At 37.5% G+C, this 23,986-nt stretch overlaps 1 protein-coding gene across 4 annotated transcripts in view; it reads right to left on the bottom strand.

Annotated features, from left to right (window-relative positions):
* Positions 1-3,266: 3,266 nt before the first annotated feature.
* Positions 3,267-23,986, bottom strand: part of CDK13 (cyclin dependent kinase 13) — a 117,705-nt gene continuing 96,985 nt past the window's right edge. For 2 of the 4 annotated variants that reach the window (XM_060195870.1, XM_007535477.3), the window contains 5 exons: positions 21,654-21,770; positions 20,680-20,811; positions 11,486-11,685; positions 7,546-7,995; positions 3,267-6,306 (listed from right to left, as the gene is read on the bottom strand). In XM_060195870.1, the coding sequence (XP_060051853.1) occupies positions 5,456-6,306; positions 7,546-7,995; positions 11,486-11,685; positions 20,680-20,811; positions 21,654-21,770 (1,750 nt within the window). In that variant the 3' untranslated portion in view covers positions 3,267-5,455. The remainder of the gene's footprint in view (positions 6,307-7,545; positions 7,996-11,485; positions 11,686-20,679; positions 20,812-21,653; positions 21,771-23,986) is intronic. The other 2 variants (XM_060195871.1, XM_060195872.1) reach the window with 1 other exon arrangement.

Genomic DNA, 23,986 nt, shown 5'->3' with positions numbered 1-23,986 from the left:
GTAGTTATTATTGTTGTTGTTGTTGGATAGGACAGAGAGAAATCGAGAGAAGGTGAAGACAGAGGGGGAAAGACAGACACCTGCAGACCTGCTTCTGTGAAGAAGAGACTCCCCTGCAGGTGGGGAGCCGGATGCTCAAACCAGGATCCTTTCGCCAGTCCTTGCACTTTGCGTCACCTAAACTATTTTTTAATTAAACAGCTTGTCTAAAGATCCTTGGTAGATGACAAACCACTATCCCCATTATAAAACCATTTGAGGGAGTCAGGCAGTAGCGCAGTGGGTTAAGCGCACGTGGCACAAAGCACAAGCACAAGGACCGGCATAAGGATCCTGGTTCAAGCCCCCGGCTCCCCACCTGCAGGGGAGTCACTTCACAAGTGGTGAAGCAGGTCTGCAGGTGTCTGTCTTTCTCTCCCCCTCTCTGTCTTCCCCTCCTTTTCCCATTTCTCTCTGTTCTATCCAACATCTCTGTCTTCCCCTCCTTTTCCCATTTCTCTGTTCTATCCAACAACGACGACATTAATAACAACAATAACTACAAAAATAAAATAAAGGCAACAAAAAGGAATAAATATTTTTTAAAAAACATTTGAAATTACAATGTCTGAAATTATAAAACCATGGCAGAACCCAAAAGGAAAGTTTGCAGGCCTTCTATTAGCAATTCTTTTCCTCCTCAAAACAGAAAATACATTTCAATGAAAGATTTTATCTTATCATCTAATAACTAAATACTTCTTTAAAAAAAATCGCAGGATACTACATATACACATGAAACAGTCTCTCTAGAGTTTTCTTCACTTCTCACTCCAAATAAATATTTACTAAAGAATTTAAACATTAACTGAGAGGAACAAGATTAATAATTCTAACTCAATTTTCTAAGTTATAAAATTAGACAGTCTGGATGATTTCAGGATTATTAGAGAATCATGTTTATTCTGACTGTAAACACTTTCACTGTTGAATATCCTGGGGCTGGGTGGCAGTGTAGCTGATTCAGAGCACCTGTTACAATGAGCAAGGACCTGGGTTTAAGTCCCCAAGTCCCCACCTGCAGGAGGAAAGCTTTGAGAGCTGTTAAAAAGTGCTGTACATGTCTCCCCTGTTCCTCTTGATTTCTGGCTGTCTCCATCAAATAAAAATAGTTTTTAAAGGGCTGCGGATTCGAGACCCTAGTCCCCACCTACAGGGGAAAAGCTTTGCAAGTGTTGAAGCAGTGTTGTATGTGTCTCTCTTCTTCTCCCATCTCTACCACCCCCTTCCCTCTCAATTTCAGGTTGTCTCTATCCAATAAATATTTAAAAGAAGAGAAATATAGTAAAATTTAACCAAGACGTACTAGTAAGATTAAACTCATTTACCTTCCACTTTTTCTCAAGAAATCATGACATAGCCTACAAATTCTCATGTTGAGAACTGGCCAGATACAACTTGAAATTTTACTTACATCATTGAATCTTCACTCATTCTATTTCTGTCCTGATTTCTTTCTTTCCCTTTCTTTTAAAAGATTTTATTGGGAGTAGGGTGGCAGTGCAGCAGGTTAAGTGCACGTGGTGCAAAGTGCAAGGACCGGCTTAAGGATCCCGGTTCGGGCCCCTGGCTCCCCACTTGCAGGGGAGTCACTTCACAGGCAGTGAAGCAGGTCTGCAGGTGTCTTTCTCTCCCCCTCTATGTCCTATTTAACAATGACATCAATAATAACAACAACAATAAAAAACAAGGGCAACAAAAGGGGAAATAAATATTTTTTAAAAAGATTTTACTTACTTATTAGTGAGAAAGGTAGGAGGAAAGAAGGGAGAAAGAACCAGACATGACTGTGGTACATGTGCTGCCAGGAATTGAAGTCGGGACCTCATGCTTGAGATTACAATGCTTTATCCACTGCTCCATCTCCCAGACCACTGTCTTGATTTCTCTATTCAAATTTGATTTAAAAATTTTACACTTTCTTCATTTACCTAAGTACAATTTACATTTGGCTAAGAGCAGCAATTACAATTTGTTTCTTTTTATATTTTATATTAATGAGAGATACAGAGCGGCATGGAAACAGTAGAGCCCTGCTCAGTACTGGCTGGTAGTGGTGCTGGGGATTGAGCCTGGGACTCAGAATCACGCTTTCCGCATGGTGCAGAATCAACACTTCCTTTTCCAGAGATTTTAAACATGATCTTTTTCTCACTGTTGTCCCACCAGAAGTATGACTTCTCAACTTTCATATTTATTGATAAGTCCCCAAGCTGGTATGTGGCACTGAGTAGACAGTGTGTAGTTGCTGACAGAATAAAGCTCCAATTCATAGCTAAAGCATTATCTAAAGTTGTATTCAATGTTTAATGAATAGTTTTAACATGAATCATCTCATTAAGTAACAGCATCTATCCAACAGGCATGTGCATATATACTGGTTGCACGCAGAAAAGCTAGCTGTGCTAGGAAGTACCACTGTCTTGATTTCTCTATTCGAATCTGATTTAAAAATTTTACACCTTCTTCATTTACCTAAGTGCAATTTACCTTTGGCTAAGAGCAGCAATTACAATTTGTTTCTTTTTATAAATATTTTATTTATTTTATATTAACAAGAAATTCATGTGGAAGGTAGAATCTTCTTTTGGTAGATCTTTTTTTTTTTTTTTTATCATATCTGCAATCTAACTTACCTGTTTCTTACAGAAAAGAAGGTATCATACCGCTCATGGCTTATTCAAGAATACTCAGTGATTACTTTATTACTGCAGTTATATAATAGATCAAAGTGGTGATTTCCCAATCCTGTTCTTTGTATTAATCTAAATGTACTGAAGTATTATACTAAAACACTACCATATTTTTACTACCATATTTCATCATTTTAAAAGGTACACTTGCCCCACCTGTAGGGGAGTCGCTTCACAGGCGGTGAAGCAGGTCTGCAGGTGTCTGTCTTTCTCTCCCCGTCTTCCCCTCCTCTCTCCATTTCTGTCTGTCCTATCCAACAATGATGACAACTATAATAACTACAACAATTAAAAAAAAAAAGTACACTTGTTCATATAGTAGTCTTTTTTCAGTTCTATAACTTATCACTGATGGAGCCTAGTGATGTGTTGTGGTTTAACAAAACATTGATATATTTCATAATATCTTAGGATAATATCAGAAGTTGTAATTTAAATTTTCAATTTCAAGTAGTAATTTCTCTGTTCACCCAGACACTTTTCCAACATAAATGTTAACTGGAATGTGTAATTAGAAAAACTATCCAAACACAGTTCAATTTTATATAAAATATTTAATTTTTTAAAACACAGGCTATTCATGTCACATAAATATCTTCAATTTTAGGTTAGTTGCTTATGGTCAGCAGAATTACCAAGTGTGACTATTATGAATAACTTATATACTGTCACTTATAGGAAAGTCTAAAGATCTAAGACTCACCATATTGAAATTTCAGATAATTGAATACTGTAACTATTTTGCTAAATTTCAAAATATTTCTGTACTTCTTGCCATGTAATTTTATATAAGCTGTTAGTACTCAATATTCAAATAAAAGCAAAATAATTCTCTTCCATTCATTTCTTTCTCCCCAACAGAAAAATTCCATCAAAAAAATAAAACGGTCAACTACTACTAACTCATTTTACAGCAGTAAAATGGTAAGCGCCCCACTTTAAAGTATCCTTACTATTACCAAACTACGATGCTCCTCACATACTGTTTTGAAATGAAGGTTCACAAGTCAGATAATGGGCACAAGCTTTTTAAAGGCTGACTTTTGGAATGGAGCCATTTCCATTCTATAACAGTTGTTCCGGTCTATGACTCCAATCAGTAAGTGTTACCAGGAAAACAGTTAAAATGGAGTTGGCACAACTCTCATTTCCAGAGCCTAATTTGTCATTTAGTTATAATGGGAACATGGGTGTTTACCTTTGGTTCCTTTCTAGATCACAACTTATACACATGTGAGTGTACACAGAAAGTTAAGACTCGACATCCTTACAGTTTAAAATAACAGGTCATCTTATGTTACTTTTAATAAAACAAAACAATGTTAAAATGAACTGAAGTTGCACTAAGTCTGGCAGAGGAGGGCATAAACAGACTTCATAGAAAGTGAGGAGGGAAGATAACAGGTTTTCCCACTCCAATTCAATCTAAGCAATGGTTCTAGTTAACATTAGTAAACAGTTGATTTTTTCCCCTTAAAATGGTTGTTGCATAAATTATAGTTTATTACCCCAAACATTACTAAAATTATGAAAATTCTGTTATTAACCTGTGCTTTCATGCTACCGTGCTCCATGGACATATTGCTACTACCCATGGCCAAAGGAATCAGGGACAATATGGCAGCCTGAAGAAGACAGGACTCAAATTCTTATTTAGTTATTACTTTCAACCACTTAAACATTAAAACTTTTCAGAACCTCTTGGAAGTAACAAAATGTACAGACCAGAATACTTACTCCCGTTCTTTGTTTTCACTCCCTTATGAAAAGAGAAAATGGTAGTGGAAGTTAATACAGCTCAGACAGGCAGGACAGCAGGAAGTGTGCAGGTAGAGGGAATGGATCTAGCAGGAACTCAACAGACAGCCCTGAACACTTGAGAGCTTTCTGTTGCTTCAATAAAATGAATTGATTCCCTTTAGAAGACAAATAGGTGTAAAGGTTAACCACTTTTTCAGACCTTAAGCTTACCTGTTAAGGCACTTACTTACCCTCCCCACCCTTACCCATATTTTTCATATAAAACCCATTATTTCATTTGAATGCATTTTGCTAGGCTATGGTAATCTGCAAGATAAAACAAAAATAACGTTGACCATTTTTCTTTATAAAACTGTTGCATCAAGAGAAAGGTTGTGTTTTATTTTCTGAAATGAGCACAAAGTACACCTTTCACAATAACACTGAAAGCAGGTGCAAAGACTGACAGTGACCTCTGACTAAAGGTAGCTTTGTAAAAAGAAAAATAACCAAATGGATCAGTGCCCTTTCTGATTGTTGTAAAACTGGAGGGGTGAGGGAGGGGTTGCCTGTTACATAAAAGTTGGTCCAAACTTACAAAAAAAGAAAGAAAAAAGAAAGAAAAAAAGAAAAAGAAAAAAAAGCACAAATGTGCATAGTTCAGAAGATCTGCAAGACGGTCATAAATGACTTTTATGTCCCTAAGATCAGCATCCATTTAAACTGCAAGAATACAAAATAAAATTGTTACTGAGAATTTATGAAGATGTATAATCAATAGATCTAGTTTTTAGAATAGGATGGATTTAAGCAAAGGTTTTTTTTGTTGTTTTTTTTAAACTATTGTATGCAAGACCCTTTTCCACATAAAAATAAAGCTGTTGTTGAATTAATATTATTCAAGTCTCTTGGATTGCTGCCTTAAATTGCAGCTAGAAAAGTCTTTCCAGATAAAAATGATGTGCCTGAGGAGAAACAGAAACTCAGTATGGTAACCCTCTGCCTCGACCTCTGCCAGCTGATGTGCTCATGTGTCCCCTGTACCCTTGTGTATATCCAGGTCCTTGCGCAGGAGAAGTCCAGGTCTGTCCATGAATGAGACCTGGGCCACCTGGGTTTTCCTGTAAGTTACTACCATAGTTATAGTTGTGCATCTTTGCTGGCAAAGGATGAGTACTCTCTGGCCCTGTGGAAGGGTCGCTACTGTTTGCCAGGACTGCAATAGGGCCATGGCTGTATTCAAATCTATGGTCCTTGTCTCCACTGAACAACATGGGACCGGTGTTGAGGTAAATGTCTCCATATGCAGCTACTGAACTGGGAAATGATTCGGAAAAGGCAGAAGGCTGAGGTGGACCACCAGAATGAGATGAAGCAGTACTGTAGTTATCCAAAGACTGAATATCTGAGTTTCCAATGAAGCTATGCCGTTCCAATGCTGGAGCAGAGCTAGCTCCTAGACCATCACTGCTAACATAAGGGGCAGAAGAGAAAGAAGAGGATCCAAAATTATCCTTGTAGTCTGTAGTAGGTACATAAGTGTCTCCTGCTTGGTAATCAATAGCCCCTTCTCTTTTGGGATCATCCTGGGGTTGATGCTGAGCAAGGAGCTGTAACAGAGCAGCTTTCACTCCAGCATGAGGGTCAGTTAAAGAAGAACTAGTGGTGGGTACATGCTGGTTTTCTGTCCGATAATCCAGATCTTCTTCAGTTACGGGGGGTGGTTCAGGTGGTTCAGGGGGTCTTTGATCAGGAGGCAGAATGCGAGGACGCTCTGGTTCTGGGGTGAGCTCCAGTATCCTCATATCCTGATGCTGGATGAGGTCATCTTGTCCTAAGCGAAGCAAAAGAAAAAAAAAAAAAAAAAAAAAAGGTCACAAGTCATTATACCATGAAAAAGTGTTTAAAATCTTCAATATTGGGGAGTCGGGCGGTAGGTAGCGCAGTGTGGGTTAAGCGCATGTGGCGCAAAGCGCAAGGACCAGGATCCTGGTTTGAGCCCCCGGCACCCCACACCCCACATGCAGGACAGTCGCTTCACAAGCGGTGAAGCAGATCTTCAGGTGTCTATCTTTCTCTCCCTCCGTCTTGCCCTCCTCTCTCCATTTCTCTCTGTCCTATCCAACAACAATGATATCAATAACAACAACAATAACTACAACAACGAAAAACAACAAGGGCAACAAAAGGGGAAAAAATATATATGAAATGTTTTAAAATTTTTTCAATCTTTTCTTTTCTTTTTTGGTTTTACTAGAGCACTGCTCAGCTCTTGTTTATGGTTCTGTAGGGGACTGAACTTGGGACTTAGGAGCCTCAGGCATGAAGAGTCTCTTTGCATAGCCACTATGCTATCTACCCTGCCCAGAATCTTCAGTGTTTTCTATGGGTTCTCCTAAAAACCACCTCTGTTTAAAAAAAAAAAAAAAGGGGGGGGGTCGGGCGATAGCACAGCGGGTTACGCACATGTGGCACTAAGCGCAAGGACGGGCGTAAGGATCCCGGTTCAAGCCCCAGCTCCCCACCTGCAGGGGAGTCGCTTCACAAGCGGTGAAGCAGGTCTGCAGGTGTCTGTCTTTCTCTCCCCCTGTCTTCCTCTCCTCTCTCCATTTCTCTGTCCTATCCAACAATGATGACTTCAATAACAACAACAATAGTAACTACAACAACAATAAAAAACAAGGGCAACAAAAAAGGAAAATAAATACATAAAAAAGAAAAATTAAATGAAAAGGAAAAAGGCAGATATATGAACTATTATTATTGTTACATCGAAGTCTACGACAACTGAAAATTTTTATTTCACACTGATTTGTTGCTTGAAGAACAGAACCACTACATCAAGTTTCTGTTTTGAGAGGGTCATCCTGCTATAGTTGGAGTAAACAGTCCACGTAAGGACTGATCTACCTAAGGAAAACCTACCGCATTCATCATGCACGGATAACTGAATGGTCAATCTCTAGAAGCAAAAGGACTAAGATATCAATCTACAACCACTGAGCTGAGAGAATGACTCACTAGAGCAAGAAGGCTGCAAATGCGGCTAGTGCTCAGCGAGCTGCACACTCACCCAGGACCGGAGTGCTAGGTTCTGGAGGCGGCCTGAGCTGTAATGAGGCTTCGTGTCCTGATCCATTTTCCCGCTCTTCTAGCAGCACGTCTTTCTGCTTTGACTGCTGAGCCTTAATTAACTGAGTCAACAGAACTGCAAACGCACTCTGCACAGCCGCCTGGGCAGCGTCAGTCTCCACTTTAGGCTGGACGCTCTGAGAAGTCTGAATTCCTCCCAATGGCTTCGAAGGCTCCTGTTGTGGGGTTGATGGATCTGTCTGTTTCTCACCTGTTGCCAAAATTCCAGCAGGAAGGTTTATTTTATTTAGCTGCTGTTGAGTCTCAGAGTTTACCTTAATGTTCAACACTTGGACAAAATCAGCCACATTAACACTTGTTTTAGACTGTAGTAGGTTTAGTAGAATTGCCAATTCATTGTGGTTTAACTGCTGTCCAGGGCCTGTTTTTACTAAAGACAAAATTTGTATTGATTAGAATTGCCATTATTCACAGTGCCCCCCACACCCTGCCAAATGACTCTGTGTTGTCATGGTAAAAGGTACATTAATGGAACGGATTTAAGAAAAGAAAGAAGGGTATTTCAAGAGTCAGGGAGATAGTTCAGCCTGTTTGCTGGAACACCAGTGTGCCTGCCTGAGGCCCCAGAGTCTGCAGATTCAGTCCCCAGCATCACTTTATACCAAAGCTGAACAGAGCTCTCATTCTAACTAATCTTAAAACTCAACAAAACAGAAGAGGGGGGAAGACTAATAAACTAATCTTAAAGGGGGTGGATCTCAGTTTCATTTAACCTCATGTACTTTAAAGGTGTAACTGGACATAAAAAAAAACAACAGTGTGTTATAAATAAATTATCTTTAAAGGTAAATATTTCATTTAATCTAGAAACATAAATTTTCAATAGGAAACTAAGGATAGTACTTTCTCGCAACTTTGTATGTCATGCTATATTAGCCTCATTTTTGAAAAAAATTCGTATTTATTAAAGAGAAAAATAGGAGGAGAAGAGAGAAAGAACCAGACATCACTCATGTACATGTCCTGCCAGGGAGTGAACTGAGGACCTCATGCTTGAAAGTCCAGTGCTTTATCCACTGAGCCACCTCCTGGACCACTTAACCTCAGTTTTCACTGAAAAAATAATCAATGTCCATAGAACTAACTTACCTGTCTAAAGACATAAGACTCTCTAAGTGGCAGAATTGAGATTTAGACCATGGTACTCTGACTCTGATCTCTTGCTATATAATATGCCACTTACTTAAAATAACATTTATTACCAAGACCTAAACTTATCTTGCAGTAAATTCAAACTTAGATGTATATTCTTTGATAAAAAACTTCTTATTGGGAGTCAGGCGGTAGCACAGCAGGTTAAACGCACGTGGTGCAAACCACAAGGACTGGCGTAAGGATCACGGTTCGAGCCCCCGGCTCCCCACCTGCAGGGGAGTTGCTTCACAGGCGGTGAAGCAGGTCTGCAGGTGTCTATCTTTCTCTCCCCCTCTCTCCATTTCTTTCTGTCCTAGCCAGCAACAAACGGCATCCACAACAACAACAACTACAACAAGGGCAACAAAAGGGGTAAAAAAGGGGGGGGAGGGGCCTCTAGGAGCAGTGGATTCGTGGTGCAGGCACTGAGCCCCAGCAATAACCCTGGAGGCCAAAAAAAAAAAAAAAAAAAGAATTATTAAAAAAATATAATTCTTATTTGAGCTGAGGAGACATCATAATGGTTATGCAGAAGACTTTCATGTCTGAGGCTCAGGCTCAACCCCAAACACCACCTTAAGCCAGAGCTCAGCAGCACTCTGGTCTTTCTCTCTGCACCTAAGGTAAAACATTAAAAAACTGAGAAATACTCCTGTTAATTTTCATTTGTCTTTCTCCAAATTTTATACATGGGGGGAAGGAGCAGTGACCAGAGTTCTCACTGTGACATGGTGCCGCTCCCTGTGGCTATCTCTTTCCTTCCTTTCCTCTTGAGCAGGAAGGAGAGAATCAGAGAGGAAGAGAGTGAAGGAACACAGCGCTGTTCATGAAGCCCCCTGCAGGTGTGGTGGCCCAGCACCTAGAGCTCAGTCACTGTGCATAGTAATCTGTGTGCTCTACTATGTAGGCCGCCTGTAGTCCCCAGAGTTTATACAGTTTTAACAAAAAGAGGAGGGAGATTAACCTCTCACTGTATCTAACAGATGAGTTCTCCAAAATCACACACACACACACACACACACACACACACACACTTTATGTGTAAAGGGAATTCAAAATTTTAAGTAATTCAGAAGAATACTTTCAAATAAAAAGTAACTATTTTTGGTTTTCAAAGTATATTTCCTAGTGGTCGAGGAGGTGGTGCAGTAGCTAAAAGATTAGATGCTCAAACGTGAGATCCTGACTTTGATCCCCCAACACTGCAAGTGCCAGAGTGACGTTCTAATTCTCTATGTTCTTCATTAAAAATAAATCTTCAAGTCGAAGTACCAGCACATTAATGGAGTATTACCAGGGCCAAGCACAAAATCAGATGATCTAAGGCAGCAGTTACAGTGATAATTATTTTCTTTTTCTTCCTTCCTTTCTTTTTTCTTTTTCTTTTCTTTTTTTTTTTTAAATCAGAGCACTGCTCAGCTTTGGCTTATGCTGGTGCAGGGGATTGAACCTGGGCCTTCGAAGCTTCAGGCATGAGAATTTCTTTGCATAACCATTATGCTGTCTACCCCTGACCAGTGATATTTATTTTCTTTGCTAGAGGGCCTTCTGCTTTTGTGTTACTGCTGAGCTGGCTACTGGCTACTTGGCCCAGTTTTCAATTTACTTCTAGAGAGAGGAAAAAAAAAACACTCCAGTACCACTCCACCACCCACACTGCTCCCTCAGTCTCAAGTAACAGACTCAATCCTAGAACGTCACAAAAGCAGGACATTGCCTCTATCTGGAAAACTGGCTCAAGGGGTGAAGCCTTGACAGTGACAAAGAAAAAAAAAAAAAAAAGAGAGAGAACAACAAAAAATAAATGCTGGCAGTTAACTAGATGATAGAATGAGTCTAACACTTTGGAAAATGCTGAAAAGAGATTGATATCTCATCAAGAAGTTTACTCTTAGACTGAGTCAGAGGAAGAAGTAGTTCTCAAAATTATTCATTACACCTCAAGTCATTTTTACATGCTATCAGATTCCAATCTGTGCAATTCAGCAATATAATGCCAAATATATAACAAGTAATCTGAGGACTTTATAGAACACTATGAAAGAGCTCCTATTGGAAATTTTGGTTATTTTTTTCTATGCCTTTCTTCTTACTCACAAAATATCCACAGACAATAAATGCTGAGTCTCACTGAGAAAGTGAAAAACTTGTGTGTTAGCAAGGAAAAAAGCAAGAAATCTAACTAATCCTAAGTAATTGGACACTCTTATAATAAAGTAATCTTAAGATTGCTTAAAATTGTGGTGCCAGTAGCAGTCTGTACTGGCACAAGCAAGTAAGCAGTGTATGTCAATTCAGTGAGTAAACCATAGTGTTCTCTTTTAGTCTCACACTAGAGTAATACAACAGTAGAGAGAGCAATGTGAAGAAAACACAGCTGGAAGCCAGGAGAACAGCTCAGCATTAGAGCACAGATCTCAATTCCCAGAATATGCCAGAGCTGAGGGGTGTACTTTGTCCCTCCTGCCAACATTAAATGATGATGATGATAAATATTACTATTTTTCAAAGCAGTTGGGGAAATAGCCCTGCTGGTAAAGTACAGAACTTGCCTGCATGAGACTCCCAGCTTGACCCCTGGTACATGTACTGGAGTAGAACTTTGCCTTCTCATACACTCTCTCTCACATACACATGTAAAGCTCTCAGATGAAGTAAAAATAAATCTTAAAAAAATAAAGTTGTAGATTTTAAAAAAAGAAGGAAGAAAACAAGACATTACTGACCAGGTGCTACATTCGAGTTGCCCTGAGATTTCAGCTGTGAAGACGGCAGCACACCCTGAGGTGTGTTGGTTCTGCTGTCATCCAGAGACAAATCCTTTCTGGGAGCTTTCACTGTGGAACCATCATCAGTCATGCCCATCTGCTTCTGTCTTCTTCGCTTTTTGCTCCACAACTCATGACAATCTTGCCACAAAGGAAGGCTGCAGGGAGAAGTATCACACTGTTTGTGACTAGTTATTTGTCAGTAAGAAAGAAAAATATTTACTACACAGAGTCAAAACGTCAAGCCCCAATTTCCTGCAAGCTGTTCCTGAAGATTCCATACATAGCCTTTGCAAAGTACTGAAATACATTCTTGATGCCCATGACTCAGGGCTTCACTTTTAGAGATGAATTGTTTTTCTGTAGCATCTAAATAATAAACAAAAAATTCACTTATTAAAATTATAAATGAAAACCACATGTTCATAAAAGCAGGTTACTACTATTATTACTGGTGTAATCTTCTAATGCCAACTCTTATCACACATATGAGTAGGACACAAAAAAGCAGGTAATAAATGTGCCATCTGCAGACAGTAGTCTTAGGATAAAAGATAGTAAAAGCTAGGGAATAACATCTCGAAAACTTTCTTGTTTTTTTCCTTTTAATATTATTATTTGCTTATATAGTCAAGTGCTCTAGAATTAAACTGATACTACAGTGGAATTTCAAAAATAGGTTAACCAAGGCTTGCTGCTTCTCAACAAGGAGTTCTGAAAAAAACTACCAACTATCAAAGTTACTCATAATGTTAAAAAACAATCTGACTTTGATGTAATCTTAAAAAGCTGATGATAATGTAGAACAACTTTTATTACAGAAAGAATTGATTTATAAATAAATATATTATTTTCACCTTAAGAAAAATTCAGTGGGAAGTTACTATTATATTTACTTTAAAGATAAGGAAATTAAGGCTTGGAAAGGTTAATAAACTTGCCCAGAATATTTACAAATTCCCTTAAGCAGCCCCAACTTGGTGACATATCTGCAGTCTTCAACCTGCGTATGTTTACCTTTGGGGATACCAGGAAGTACACCTGGGATTGTCTTAAGAGAATTTCCATATCCACTTGTCTTCTTAACTAAAAATTATCTCTGAGGACGGCCTGCCCATTCAGTAAGTTTTTTCACATCTTATCTCATGTGACAAAGGCATATGCAACAAATCTTATCAATATAAAATATTACGTTTAAAAGATCATTTTCAAAAGAGTACAAATAGCAGGATACCTTTTATGAAATTAAAAACTAAGAATTTTTAATATCAATTTTTATGAGTACACATAGATGGCAACAAGAACAGGGAAAATGATCACCTCAGGTGGAAGAAGGCAGGAGTAAGACTGTGGGAGGGTGGGTGGGGAGGGCATGACATGATTAAAAGAGGTCATTTTCAAGGTTTTAGCTTTTATTTGGTAGGTTCATGGCTGCTTATTAACACTATTTAAAATAACTAACTAAATTAACTGAAAGGAGAAAAAAAAAAAAGAGCCATGCATGGACCAATGATGAGTGACACAAAGATTATGATTAAACCAAGTCTATGCACCTGAGGTCCAAAAACAAAACAAAGGCATACCTCTTAGCCATCTTACTATGGTGCATTGCCTCAGCGTGTAAAAACCTCCTGGAGTAACAAACAAAGGGACAATTTGAAATATTGATATTGGGAAGTTTTCAGGCATTATAAACTTGCCAAAGATCTCCATCTCTCCATCTCTCCCTTTCTCTCTCTCTCTCTCTCTCTCACTGTCTGAATTATATGCTATGTGGCCTTAGTCTTTAGGCATGTTTCAAATCTAGATATGATGCATTACTACAGAGCAGGGTAACTGGAATGACCTTATTTCTGCCATTCTGTAACATGCACACTCAACTAGGTGTGCCACCACCTGGCTGGCCCCTATTTCTGCCGTTCTGAAGTTCAGGAAATGCATTACTCTGGTGAGAAAAGCTCAGGGGAATAAAAGGGAAAATTCACTCAGAGCTTTTTTCCTTCCTATAAATTAAAGGTAAGAGATTTCTTACAGGTGAGCAGACTATGCTCTCAATTCTCATTTACAGGACAGATAATCAATACCCAACAAATGACTGAAACAGTTTAAGTTAGTGATGCTCACTCTTACATGTACCAGTAAATGTTTCCAGAATGATCACAAATTTATGTGTTTTTCCGAGGGCTCAAACACTTATTTATGGTGTATTTTTATTTTTTTTTTAAAGATTTTATTTATTCATGAGAAATGATAGGAGAGAAAGAAAGAACTAGACATCACTCTGGTACATGTGCTGCCAGGGATTGAACTCAGGGGCCTCAGTCTTGAGAGTCCAATGCCTTATCCACTGCACCACCTCCTGGACCACTCTGGTGTACTACTAAGTAACTTGACCAGTGTGCCTGAGTTTCCTTATCTTTAAAAGTGAGATTAACAATATAACCTATTTTGTGAGGTAGAGATAATATTCATTAATATATAAGTACTTGGATAGCATATGTACGCGCACTTACTCTACAGGCACTATATCAATGCTATATGTCATTTATTAACACATAAGGTGGTAAAAGCTTTTCTGTTTTTTAAACCAGAGCACTGGATTAGCTCTGGCTTAAAGTGGTGCGGAGGACTGAAACAAGGACTTGGGAACCCCAGGCATGAGAATCTCTTTGCATAACCAGTATGCTGTCTACCTTTGCCCTGTAAAACTTTTTTTGTTGTTGTTTCCCTTGTTTTATTGTAGTTATTATTGTTACTGATATTGTTGTTGTTGGATAGGACAGCGAGAAATGGAGAGAGGAGGGGAAGACAGAGAAGGGGAAAGATAGACACCTGCAGACCTGCTTCATCGCCTGTGAAGCGACTCCCCTGCAGGTGGGGAGCTGGGGGCTCGAACTGGGATCCTTACGCTGGTCCTTGCGCTTCGTGCCACCTGCTCTTAACCCGCTGTGCTACCACTCGACTCCTCTGTAAAACTTTTTTAATCAAGTTATAATAATAAAAAATATTTATTCCAATTGCAGTTCACATTTTTTTCTATTTAATGACTTTTATTTACTGTTTGGAGTATGATAATAGACCAGATGGAGATCTAACTTTTTAGTTGTATACTTTCTTCTTCTCATTAAGTATATTAGAAAAGTTTGAAAGAATAGCTAATACAACAAGGAGCTTTTTTTTTTTTTTTTTTTTTTGCCTCCAGGGTTATCGCTGGTGCTTAGAGCCTGCACTACAAATGCACTGCTCCTGGAGGCCATTTGTCCCACTTTGTTGCCCTTGTTGTGCTTGTTGTAGTTGTTATTGTTGTTATAGCTGTTGTTGTTGGATAGGACAAAGAGAAATTAAGAGAGATGGGGAAAACAGAGAGGGGGAGATAAAGACAGACACCTGCAGACCTGCTTCACCGCTTGTGAAGTGAACCCCTGCAGGTAAAACCGCGATCCTTATACAGCCCTTGCACTTTGCACCACCTGCACTTAACCTGCTGCGCTACCACCCAGCTCCTGATTTTGATATTTTATATTTCACTCTTTTGATTATTACTTAAAACTTAATTATAGGGAGTCGGGCTGTAGCGCAGCGGGTTAAGCGCAGGTGGCGCAAAGCACAAGGACCGGCATAAGGATCCCGGTTCGAACCCCGGCTCCCCACCTGCAGGGGAGTCGCTTCACAGGTGGTGAAGCAGGTCTGCAGGTGTCTAGCTTTCTCTCCTCCTCTCTGTCTTCCCCTCCTCTCTCCATTTCTCTCTGTCCTATCCAACAACGACAACAACAATAATAACTACAATAATAAAACAACAAGGGCAACAAAAGGAAATAAATAAATAAAATAAATATTAAAAAAAAGAAAAGAAATGCTACTTTAAAAAAAAAACTTAATTATAATAAATTATTATCTGTGCACAGTCCTTACCAAATAAAAATTTTACCTAACCACTAGATAGTATTAAGTGATACTGCTGTTCTTATAACTTTTTATTTAAATGTCAGGTCAATATTACTCTAATTTCTATTTGACTGTCTTAGTAATAATGCATCTAATAAAATACATTACACAATTTATTACTAGTTTATAAAATGCTGACCAAGGGGGTAGGGCGGTAGCACAGCGGGCTAAGCACACATGGTGCAAAGCACAAGGACCTGCGTAAGAATCCCAATTCGAGCCCACGGCTCCCCACCTATAGGGGGATCGCTTCACGAGCAGTGAAGCATGTCTGCAGGTGTCTCTCTCTTCCCCTCTCTGTCTTCTCTGTCTCTCTGTCTTCTCTCTCAATTTCTCTCTGTCCTATCCAACAACAGTGACAACAATAATAACCACAACAATAATAAACAACAGGGGCAACAAAAGGGGAGAAATGAGTAAAATGCTGACCAAGATGTAGTTTAAATTTACTTCTTTGTTGTTTTGTTTTGTTACCAGAGCACTGTTCAGCTCTGGCTTATGGTGGTGCAGGGGATTTTAAATTTACTTTTCAATAGAAAAATACAGTCAAGTGTAATACAGTATAAATTAAGTGACTAGGTGATACATCTGACAGGATGGACAGAGTTTTCAATTACATCATATGGTAGACATTTTCCATACACTGAAACAGCTCCATTGTTTGACCAAAAAAGGTATTTTTTAAAATATGAAATTATTTTTTTCAAAATTTGAAGGAAAAATGATCAATGGATTTTTTTTTTTAAGATTTTACTTATTTATGAGAAAGATAGTAGAGAGAGAAAGAACCGGACATCACCCTGGCACATGTGCTGCCAGGGATCGAACTCAGGACCTCATGCTTGAGAGTCCAGAGCTTTACCACTGCGCCACCTCCCGGACCACGATCAATGGCTTTATATATAAGAAAGTGTTGACACATTATGTGGCTTCTGATTATTTTCTGATTATTCTGATTACTGCCAAAAACATTTAGGTTAGGGAGCTAGAATAATGGCTATGCAGAGTCTTTTATGACTGAGGCTTTGAGAGCTCAGGTTCAATTCTTGAAAGCCAGAGTGTCCTGGTTCTAAAGCAAGTATTATCTTGTAAGCCAGAGTTGAGCAGTGGTCTGGTTCAAAAGCAAGTTACAAAATATCAGTACACTCCTAATACAGCAATAAAATAAAATAAAATAAAATAGGGAGAGAGCAAGACTAAAAGGAGAAGGAATCTTCAGCCAGAATAATCTTTGACAGCAGCTCTATGCGATCTTGGTGCTTGTGTGGAAGGAGTCTGACAAGCTCAGTGACAGTCGTCACCAGACTCCACCATTCTCAAATGCTTTCTTCACAAGAGGTCTTATCTACCATTCTCTCCCCCTCTCTGTCTTCCCCTCCTCTCTCCATTTTTATCCTATCCAACAATGACGACAATAAGAATAACTACAACAATAAAACAAGGGCAAGAAAAGGGAATAAATAAATAAATAAATAAATAAATATTAAAAAAAAAGAAAGAAAGAAAGAAAGAAAAGGACCTAAGTCCAGCTGGGAGTAGGAGTGTTTTGTAGACATCATGACCAGATGCAACACTTTACTCGTGTTTTAGTAACTTTACTATAAACCATTAACTCCCCCATAACGTAATAAACAAACAAACACATTAAGGTTAGGTTAGGTCTTAGCGAAATAAACACAATTGTAATTAACCCTATCTTATTCTAGAGCAAGCTGAATTAAACAATAGGTATACAAATTATTAAACCCCATCTTATTCTAGAGCAAGTTGAATTAAACAATAGATATACAAATTATTTGGAAGGGCGTCTGATCTTTGCATATTTCGCTAGATTGCAGTTCCAACAAAACTAGCTTTTTTTTTTAAAAATGAAGTATACAACATCAGTATTTGCAATGAAAATTTAATCAAGAAGAAAAGGAGCTTTTGGCTGGGACATTTGCAGCAGTAGCAACTCCTCATGTCAGATGGTCCACGATCAATCCCTAGCACCACCAGGCACCATCATAAGTCATACCTAAACAACACTCTGGCCTCTTTATTCTCCGTCTCAATAAATACATTATTGAAAAAAAAAAAACAAAAAAAAACCCTGGGTTTGGGGAGAAAGTATAATGATTATACAAAAAGACTTTCTTTTTAATATTTATTTTATTTATTTATTCCTTTTGTTGCCCTTGTTTTATTGTAGTTATTATTGTTGTTGTTCTTGATGTCATTGTTGTTGGATAGGACAGAGAGAAATAGAGAGGGAGGGGAAGACAAGAGAGGGGAAGAGAGAGACACCTGCAGACCTGCTTCACCGCCTGTGAAGCGACTCCCCTGCAGGTGAGGAGCCGGGGGGACTGAAACCGGGATCCTTGCGCTTTGTGCCATGTGTGCTTAACCCGCTGCACTACTGCCCAACTCCCACAAAGAGACTTTCATGCATGAGGCTCCCAACTTTCCAGGTTTCAATCTCAGCCACCATCATAAGCCTAAGTAGTGTTTTAGTGAAAAACAAAACAAAATAAACAAAAGAATGAAAGAAAAGGGAACAAAAACTTCGTGGTCATTAGAAATCAAAAGCTTCTACTTTTAAAAACATATTTTATTTATTATTGTCTTGAGACAGAGAGAAACTGAGAAGAGATAGAGAGTAAAAGAGAAGACATACTTGCAGCCCTGCTTCACCAATCATGAAGCTTCCCCTAGCAGATAGTGAGCAGGGGCTTGAACCTAGGACCCTGTGCACTGTAATGTGCTTAACCAGGTGTGCCACTGACTGGCCCCTTGTTTCTACTTTTATTTATTTATTTTTTACAAACAAGTACAACTGTGGAATCAATAAAAGAATTTCAAGCATAAATATGTTACAAAAACATGCAGGAACTATAAGATCAGGATAGAAAAAAAGTCTTAATTTTTTAATTTTTCATACATTTTTTCTAAATGAATATTGGTGAATATCAAAATGCTAAGGTATTTTTGTTTCACTGGATATTGGATATTTATAAGTGATAAAATTTCTCCATTTACAACAAGGGCAACAAAAGGAAAAATAAATAAATAAAAATTTCTCCATTTAAAAGCATCAACATTTTTAGTATGTCTAAGATTGAGTCTTTTACAAACCTCTGTACTTTTGATTAGAAGGTCAGAAGTCAAATGAAAATATGCTTGACAGTTTGACCAGAATTCTTTCACATAAACATTTAAAACAAGTCATCATCAAATAATATTATCAAATAATGGGAGAAAATAACATATTACTCTTGGTATAATACAGTAAGAAGTGCACATGATTACCTTAATACTCTTGCCAAAAATAGAATGTTAGTCTTAACTCTGATTGTAAAAAAGCAATCAAATTCATACTGTAGAATATTTTACAAAAAGCTAGACTGAATTCTTAAAAAAGAAAAGTCAATATTCTAAGAATCTGCCTCAAAGAATGACTAAAGATTGAAGAGACATGATAATTAAATGGAATGTACGCTCTCTGAATGAATTCATTTGAAAAAAAATATGCTTCTAAAGAATTTTTCTTAAGTAATCTGGAGAAAGGCAGAGAGATGGGGGTGGAGAAAGTAAAAGAGATCATAGCTCTGAAGTTTCCTTCAGTGCAGCTCAGTGGGTAGCTCATATGTCAAAGCAGCACACTATTCAAGTGAGTTATTTCACTGACTTTGTAAAAGACATTTTATGGGTTCAATCCCCAGCACCACAGAAAACCAGAGTTGAGCAGTACTCTGGTGTGTGTGTGTGGGAGGGGGAGTTAGCGGAGAAAAGAAAAAGTTTAGGGCCTGTTGGAGAATTTGAGTAAGGATTAACTACTGTAATGTTAAACTTGTGCTTTATAATGGTTCTGTAATATTAGAAAATAATATTCTAATGATCCACGTGTAGAATATATACTCTACTACAGAGCATATCCCCAATCCCTCCCTAGTTCTTATAGTTCTGTATGGTGAATATTGTTTGTAAATGAAGTGCTACTTCCACAATATAATATTCAAATGATTAAGAAAAAAAATTGATGTAGTGGAAAAGCAGTGTCCAAATATAAATAACTGACTCTAGGTGAAGTATATATGAATGCTAATTAAACTACTTTTCCTATTTTTTTGTAGAGCTGAAAATTTTCCAAATCAAAAGTTTAAACAAAAATTCTTTAAAGGGTCAAAGTTTCAAGACTGCTAATATATACTGATATATTTTAATTTAATTCAACTGTAAATGATTCAGGACCCTCAACATATCAGACGGTGGATCCTTTTTCTCTTTCAAATCATCTCACAACAACTATTCATATACAGGTGAACAAAAACTTAATGAAGTGGGATATGGTAGTCTCATAGAAATAGCTAAGTTCAACGTAACTGTTGAGTGACGTCCAAAGCCCATGTGTTATTCATATTCATTTAAGTTAACTGAATTACACAAAAACATTTTGTTACTATTAGACTTGCTTTTATGATGCTCATCTTTTTATAACTTGCTAAGAAAATTCCTAGTTTCAACCTCCTGTAAGGAGAAGCAAATGGACTATGCTTTGTCCATCTACATGGCCCACGTTCCACTTAAGAGACAGATTATAGGAGCCATAAGGAAATGAAGATTTAAGAGTCCAGCTATTCTAATTCTAGCTCTACAAATTCTTCTCCCAATCAGACTAACTCATTCTATACAGATTTTCATACTTTTTCTAATAATGAGGAACTTCTGTTATACAGTATGCCAAGGAATTTTCCCAGGAGCTTTGTTTCTCATTTAACTAACTTGAATTTGAGAGCTGGTTCCACTTTTACTAGATTTATATTCTTGGGCAAGTTTTTTAACCTCTGGCCTGCTTTCTCCCTTGTAAATAAATAGTGATTAGTACCTTACCTGGTATGACTATAAAGTCTGCTTTAACACACGGAAAGAGTGCTTTAGCAAATCACTCAATGTTTAAGTGAAAGCAACTAATAGTATAAACAGTAGTATTGGCAGAAGTTGTTTTAGAACAACAAATGCAGCAGGTGTGTGATTAGTCCTATGGTTACTTGACCACTAAGTAAGGTCGTGCATATTAGATGTGCAAATGACGTGTATCATAGCTATTCTGTTTATTTTATTCTACTCCTTCTGACTTAATCATGGAATCGTTTCTATTTGCTAAAGATGTTTTGAAAATTGGCCAATTCTTCATATATGGGCACTAAGATAACAGAAAAATCACTTACTCTGGTGGAGGCATTTTTGAGGGTTCCACATCTCGAAGGAACTCACACTGAAGAGCCTGTTCTGCAGTGCAACGCTTACTAGGATCCAAGGCGAGCATGTAATCAAATAAGTCTAGGGCAGCTGCAGGAATACTGGCATGAGAGGATTACAAAAGTCATACATGTTCTTTGATACAAGCCACAGTATTTCTTTAGGAGCTTATCTAGCATTTTATAATGTATCTGCAATATTTTATACCGATAATTTCAAACTTTCTCTGAAGAGATACTTATTTTTACATCATATTATTTATCCTAAATATGTTACAATTTGGAAAACAAGAGTATATTTATTCTACTGGCAATCTGTTGTGGTAACACAAATTAAGGACTGAAAAACACTTTACTACAGCACCATAAGAACTTGGACTTAAATATAAGTAAAAAATTACATTATAATTTAAAATGCTATGTTAAAGTTCTTTTGTGCAAACACCAAATTAAACACACAACCCCAAATCAATGTTTTTTATAATGATTATGAATGATTTTATGTAGTAAGTAAAGTAAAAATTAAATGACATCTAAGAATTCCAATAGGTTTGTTTTGGATCAAGAGGATAGAGCGACATTTAGAATTCACAAGAAATTTTTTTTAATTGCCACCAGGGTTACTGCTGGGGCTCAGTACTGACACTGAGAAGACATGGCTCCTGGGGGATGCTTTCCTTTTCTTTCCTGTCTATTTTTACTTGACAGGACAGAGAGAAATTGAGAGATGGGGTAGATAGAAGGGAAGAGAGAAAAATAGACACCTGCAGACCTGCTTCACCGCTCAGGAAGCATCCTCTCTGCAGGTGGGGAGCAGAGGCTCAAACCCAGATCCTTAAACATGGAGAGCGCTTAACTGCGTGCATCACTGCCCAGCCCCCCAGAAGAAATTTTAAAAGAAAAATATTCAAAGTAATATGGATGTTTAAGTATCCCCTTCTTACAAAACAAATTCTTCTCTTAACTTCCGACGATACTGTTTCTTTGGTTTCATGGTGTTGAAATATGGCAGTTTGATGACATCAGGCCACACTGCAGGACAAGGACTCCCACATATACGGCTAAACAGCACACAAAAAGAAGTATATCACTATACACCACATAGAAATAAACAGATATAACTACTATATAAAACATTAACTTGTCTTTAAACTCACAAAAGTTGCAGTCTTGATACAACATTTAATAAGCTTCATTAAATATTTGGGTAATTCTCAATTGTTCAGAGATTTATTTTTAGTGAATGCTTGTAACAAACCAAGAATTCTAGTTAAATTTTTAAAAATCAAATCTTAAAACACAGGTTAACAAAAAAACAGGTTGCCAAATATAAAACCAAATTAACAAATGTATGGGAATAAACTGATGACTAGAGCTTACTAGTAATGTCTTTCTCTAGTTTTATAGGTGCCTGTCACTACTTGAATCTAATCTACTTAGCAGTGTGAGCAGAAACAGATTTGCTATACTCAGAGTATTTCAGAGATTGCTATGCAATATGAAAGTTACTCAGTTTAAATAGTGCTACTAACTTCAAAGTATATAGACATTTTAATTAACACTTTACTGATCTCTACTTAACTATACCTTGAAAACATTCAACATTTTTATGAAATGTTATGACAAGATAAGTAAATATTTTTTTAATTAGCAAAAAAAAATATTTAAAGACTGGTCTAGTAACATTTAGATGAAAAACAGCTAGAATCACAACTTGACTATATTAAATCTCAAGGACCTATGAATATTGTGTAGCTGTTTACTTTGACACTTTCATCCTACTTTGTATTTTAGATGTTTGTATTTACTGTTTCTCTTACTGTAATTCAAAAACTAAGCCCTTCACTTTTGTATACTTTCCTAAACCACAATGTAAACATTGATTCTAATTACAAAAGAAAAGTACTGGCATAAAGAAGATGGAGAATATTTTGAATTGCAAAAATACAAGAATATATACTCAAGGTAGGAAAGACCATAGAATTTTGGCTACAACTCCAAGGGTAAGTAGAAAATAGATAGGAAAGGGATTAAGAAAAATATTATCATTAGCAAAGGAAGCACACATAGAAATGGAAGCAGTAAGATATAAATGTTTGGGAGAAAGATTGAGCAAATCAATGTGTAAGCTGAACTTAGGGCTCAGGGAGGTTTAGCTGAAAGTACACACTAGGGCCATAAAAATCTATTTTTTAAAGATATTTTGCCTAAAAAATAACACAGACTTTAGAACTAAATCTTGTCTGTGTGTTATCTATAAAACTACTTTGCTTAATAGTGTCTTTTAAAAATACAGAAAATAATCCACACAAACTAGGAAAATGGATGAATGGGAGGGAAGGTTTTCTTTTATTGACAAACCTGAGCTCAAGCTCTCAGTAAAGGCTGTATTTCTCTCTGTATACTCTTGGCTCTGCTTAAAACACTGTCTATAATGAAGCAGAAAACTTGTCTCCCATTTAAAGCTAGGAAGTGCAGTAAGTCATTGTTTAACTGTGTATTTCCTAAATAAACCAGGGGCAGGGGGGTAGCATTTCAAAACTGTCTGGGAGGTTTCTTCTGAATTACTAAATATTTATTTTCTTTAAAAGAAAAATAAGTTAAAAAAAAAGAAAGAAAAATAAGTGACTTTACTTCCTTCAGATTAGACCAACAGATGGATCAATTTTTTTAAACTTATTTATTTATATATTTACTCCCTTTTGTTGTCCTTATTGTTTTATTGTTATAGTTATTATGGATGTCATTGTTGGAAAGGACAGAGAGAAATGGAGAGAGGAGGGGAAGACAGAGAGGGGTAGAGACACCTACAGACCTGCTTCATCGCCTGTGAAGCAACTCCCCTGCAGGTGTGGAGCCGGGGGCTCGAACTGGGATCCTTATGCCGGTCCTTATGCTTTGCGCCACGTACGCTTAACCAGCTGGGCTACTGCCCGACTCCCCTGGTCAATTTTTTTAATACTGTATGTAGAGTCTTGTAAGAGACCATGAAGAACCTCATAAATATGACTGGACTGACATTAAACCTGCTATGAATAATGGATTTCTTTTCTTTAATATTTATTTTCCTTTTTGTTGCCCTTGTTTTTTATTGTTTCTTTATTGGGGAATTAATGTTTTACATTCAACAGTAAATACAACAGTTTGTACATGCAACATTCCCCAGTTTTCCATATAACAGTACAGACCCCCCCGCCAAGTCCTCTGTCATCCTTCTTGGACCTGTATTCTTCCCCCCACTCACCCCAGAGTCTTTTACTTAGGTGCAATAAGCCAG

The sequence above is a fragment of the Erinaceus europaeus genome, chromosome 8 (assembly GCF_950295315.1).
Source record: "Erinaceus europaeus chromosome 8, mEriEur2.1, whole genome shotgun sequence".
Taxonomy (NCBI): Eukaryota; Metazoa; Chordata; class Mammalia; order Eulipotyphla; family Erinaceidae; genus Erinaceus; species Erinaceus europaeus.
Note: the sequence above shows the minus strand (reverse complement) of the source record. Positions and strands in the feature narration are given on the sequence as shown.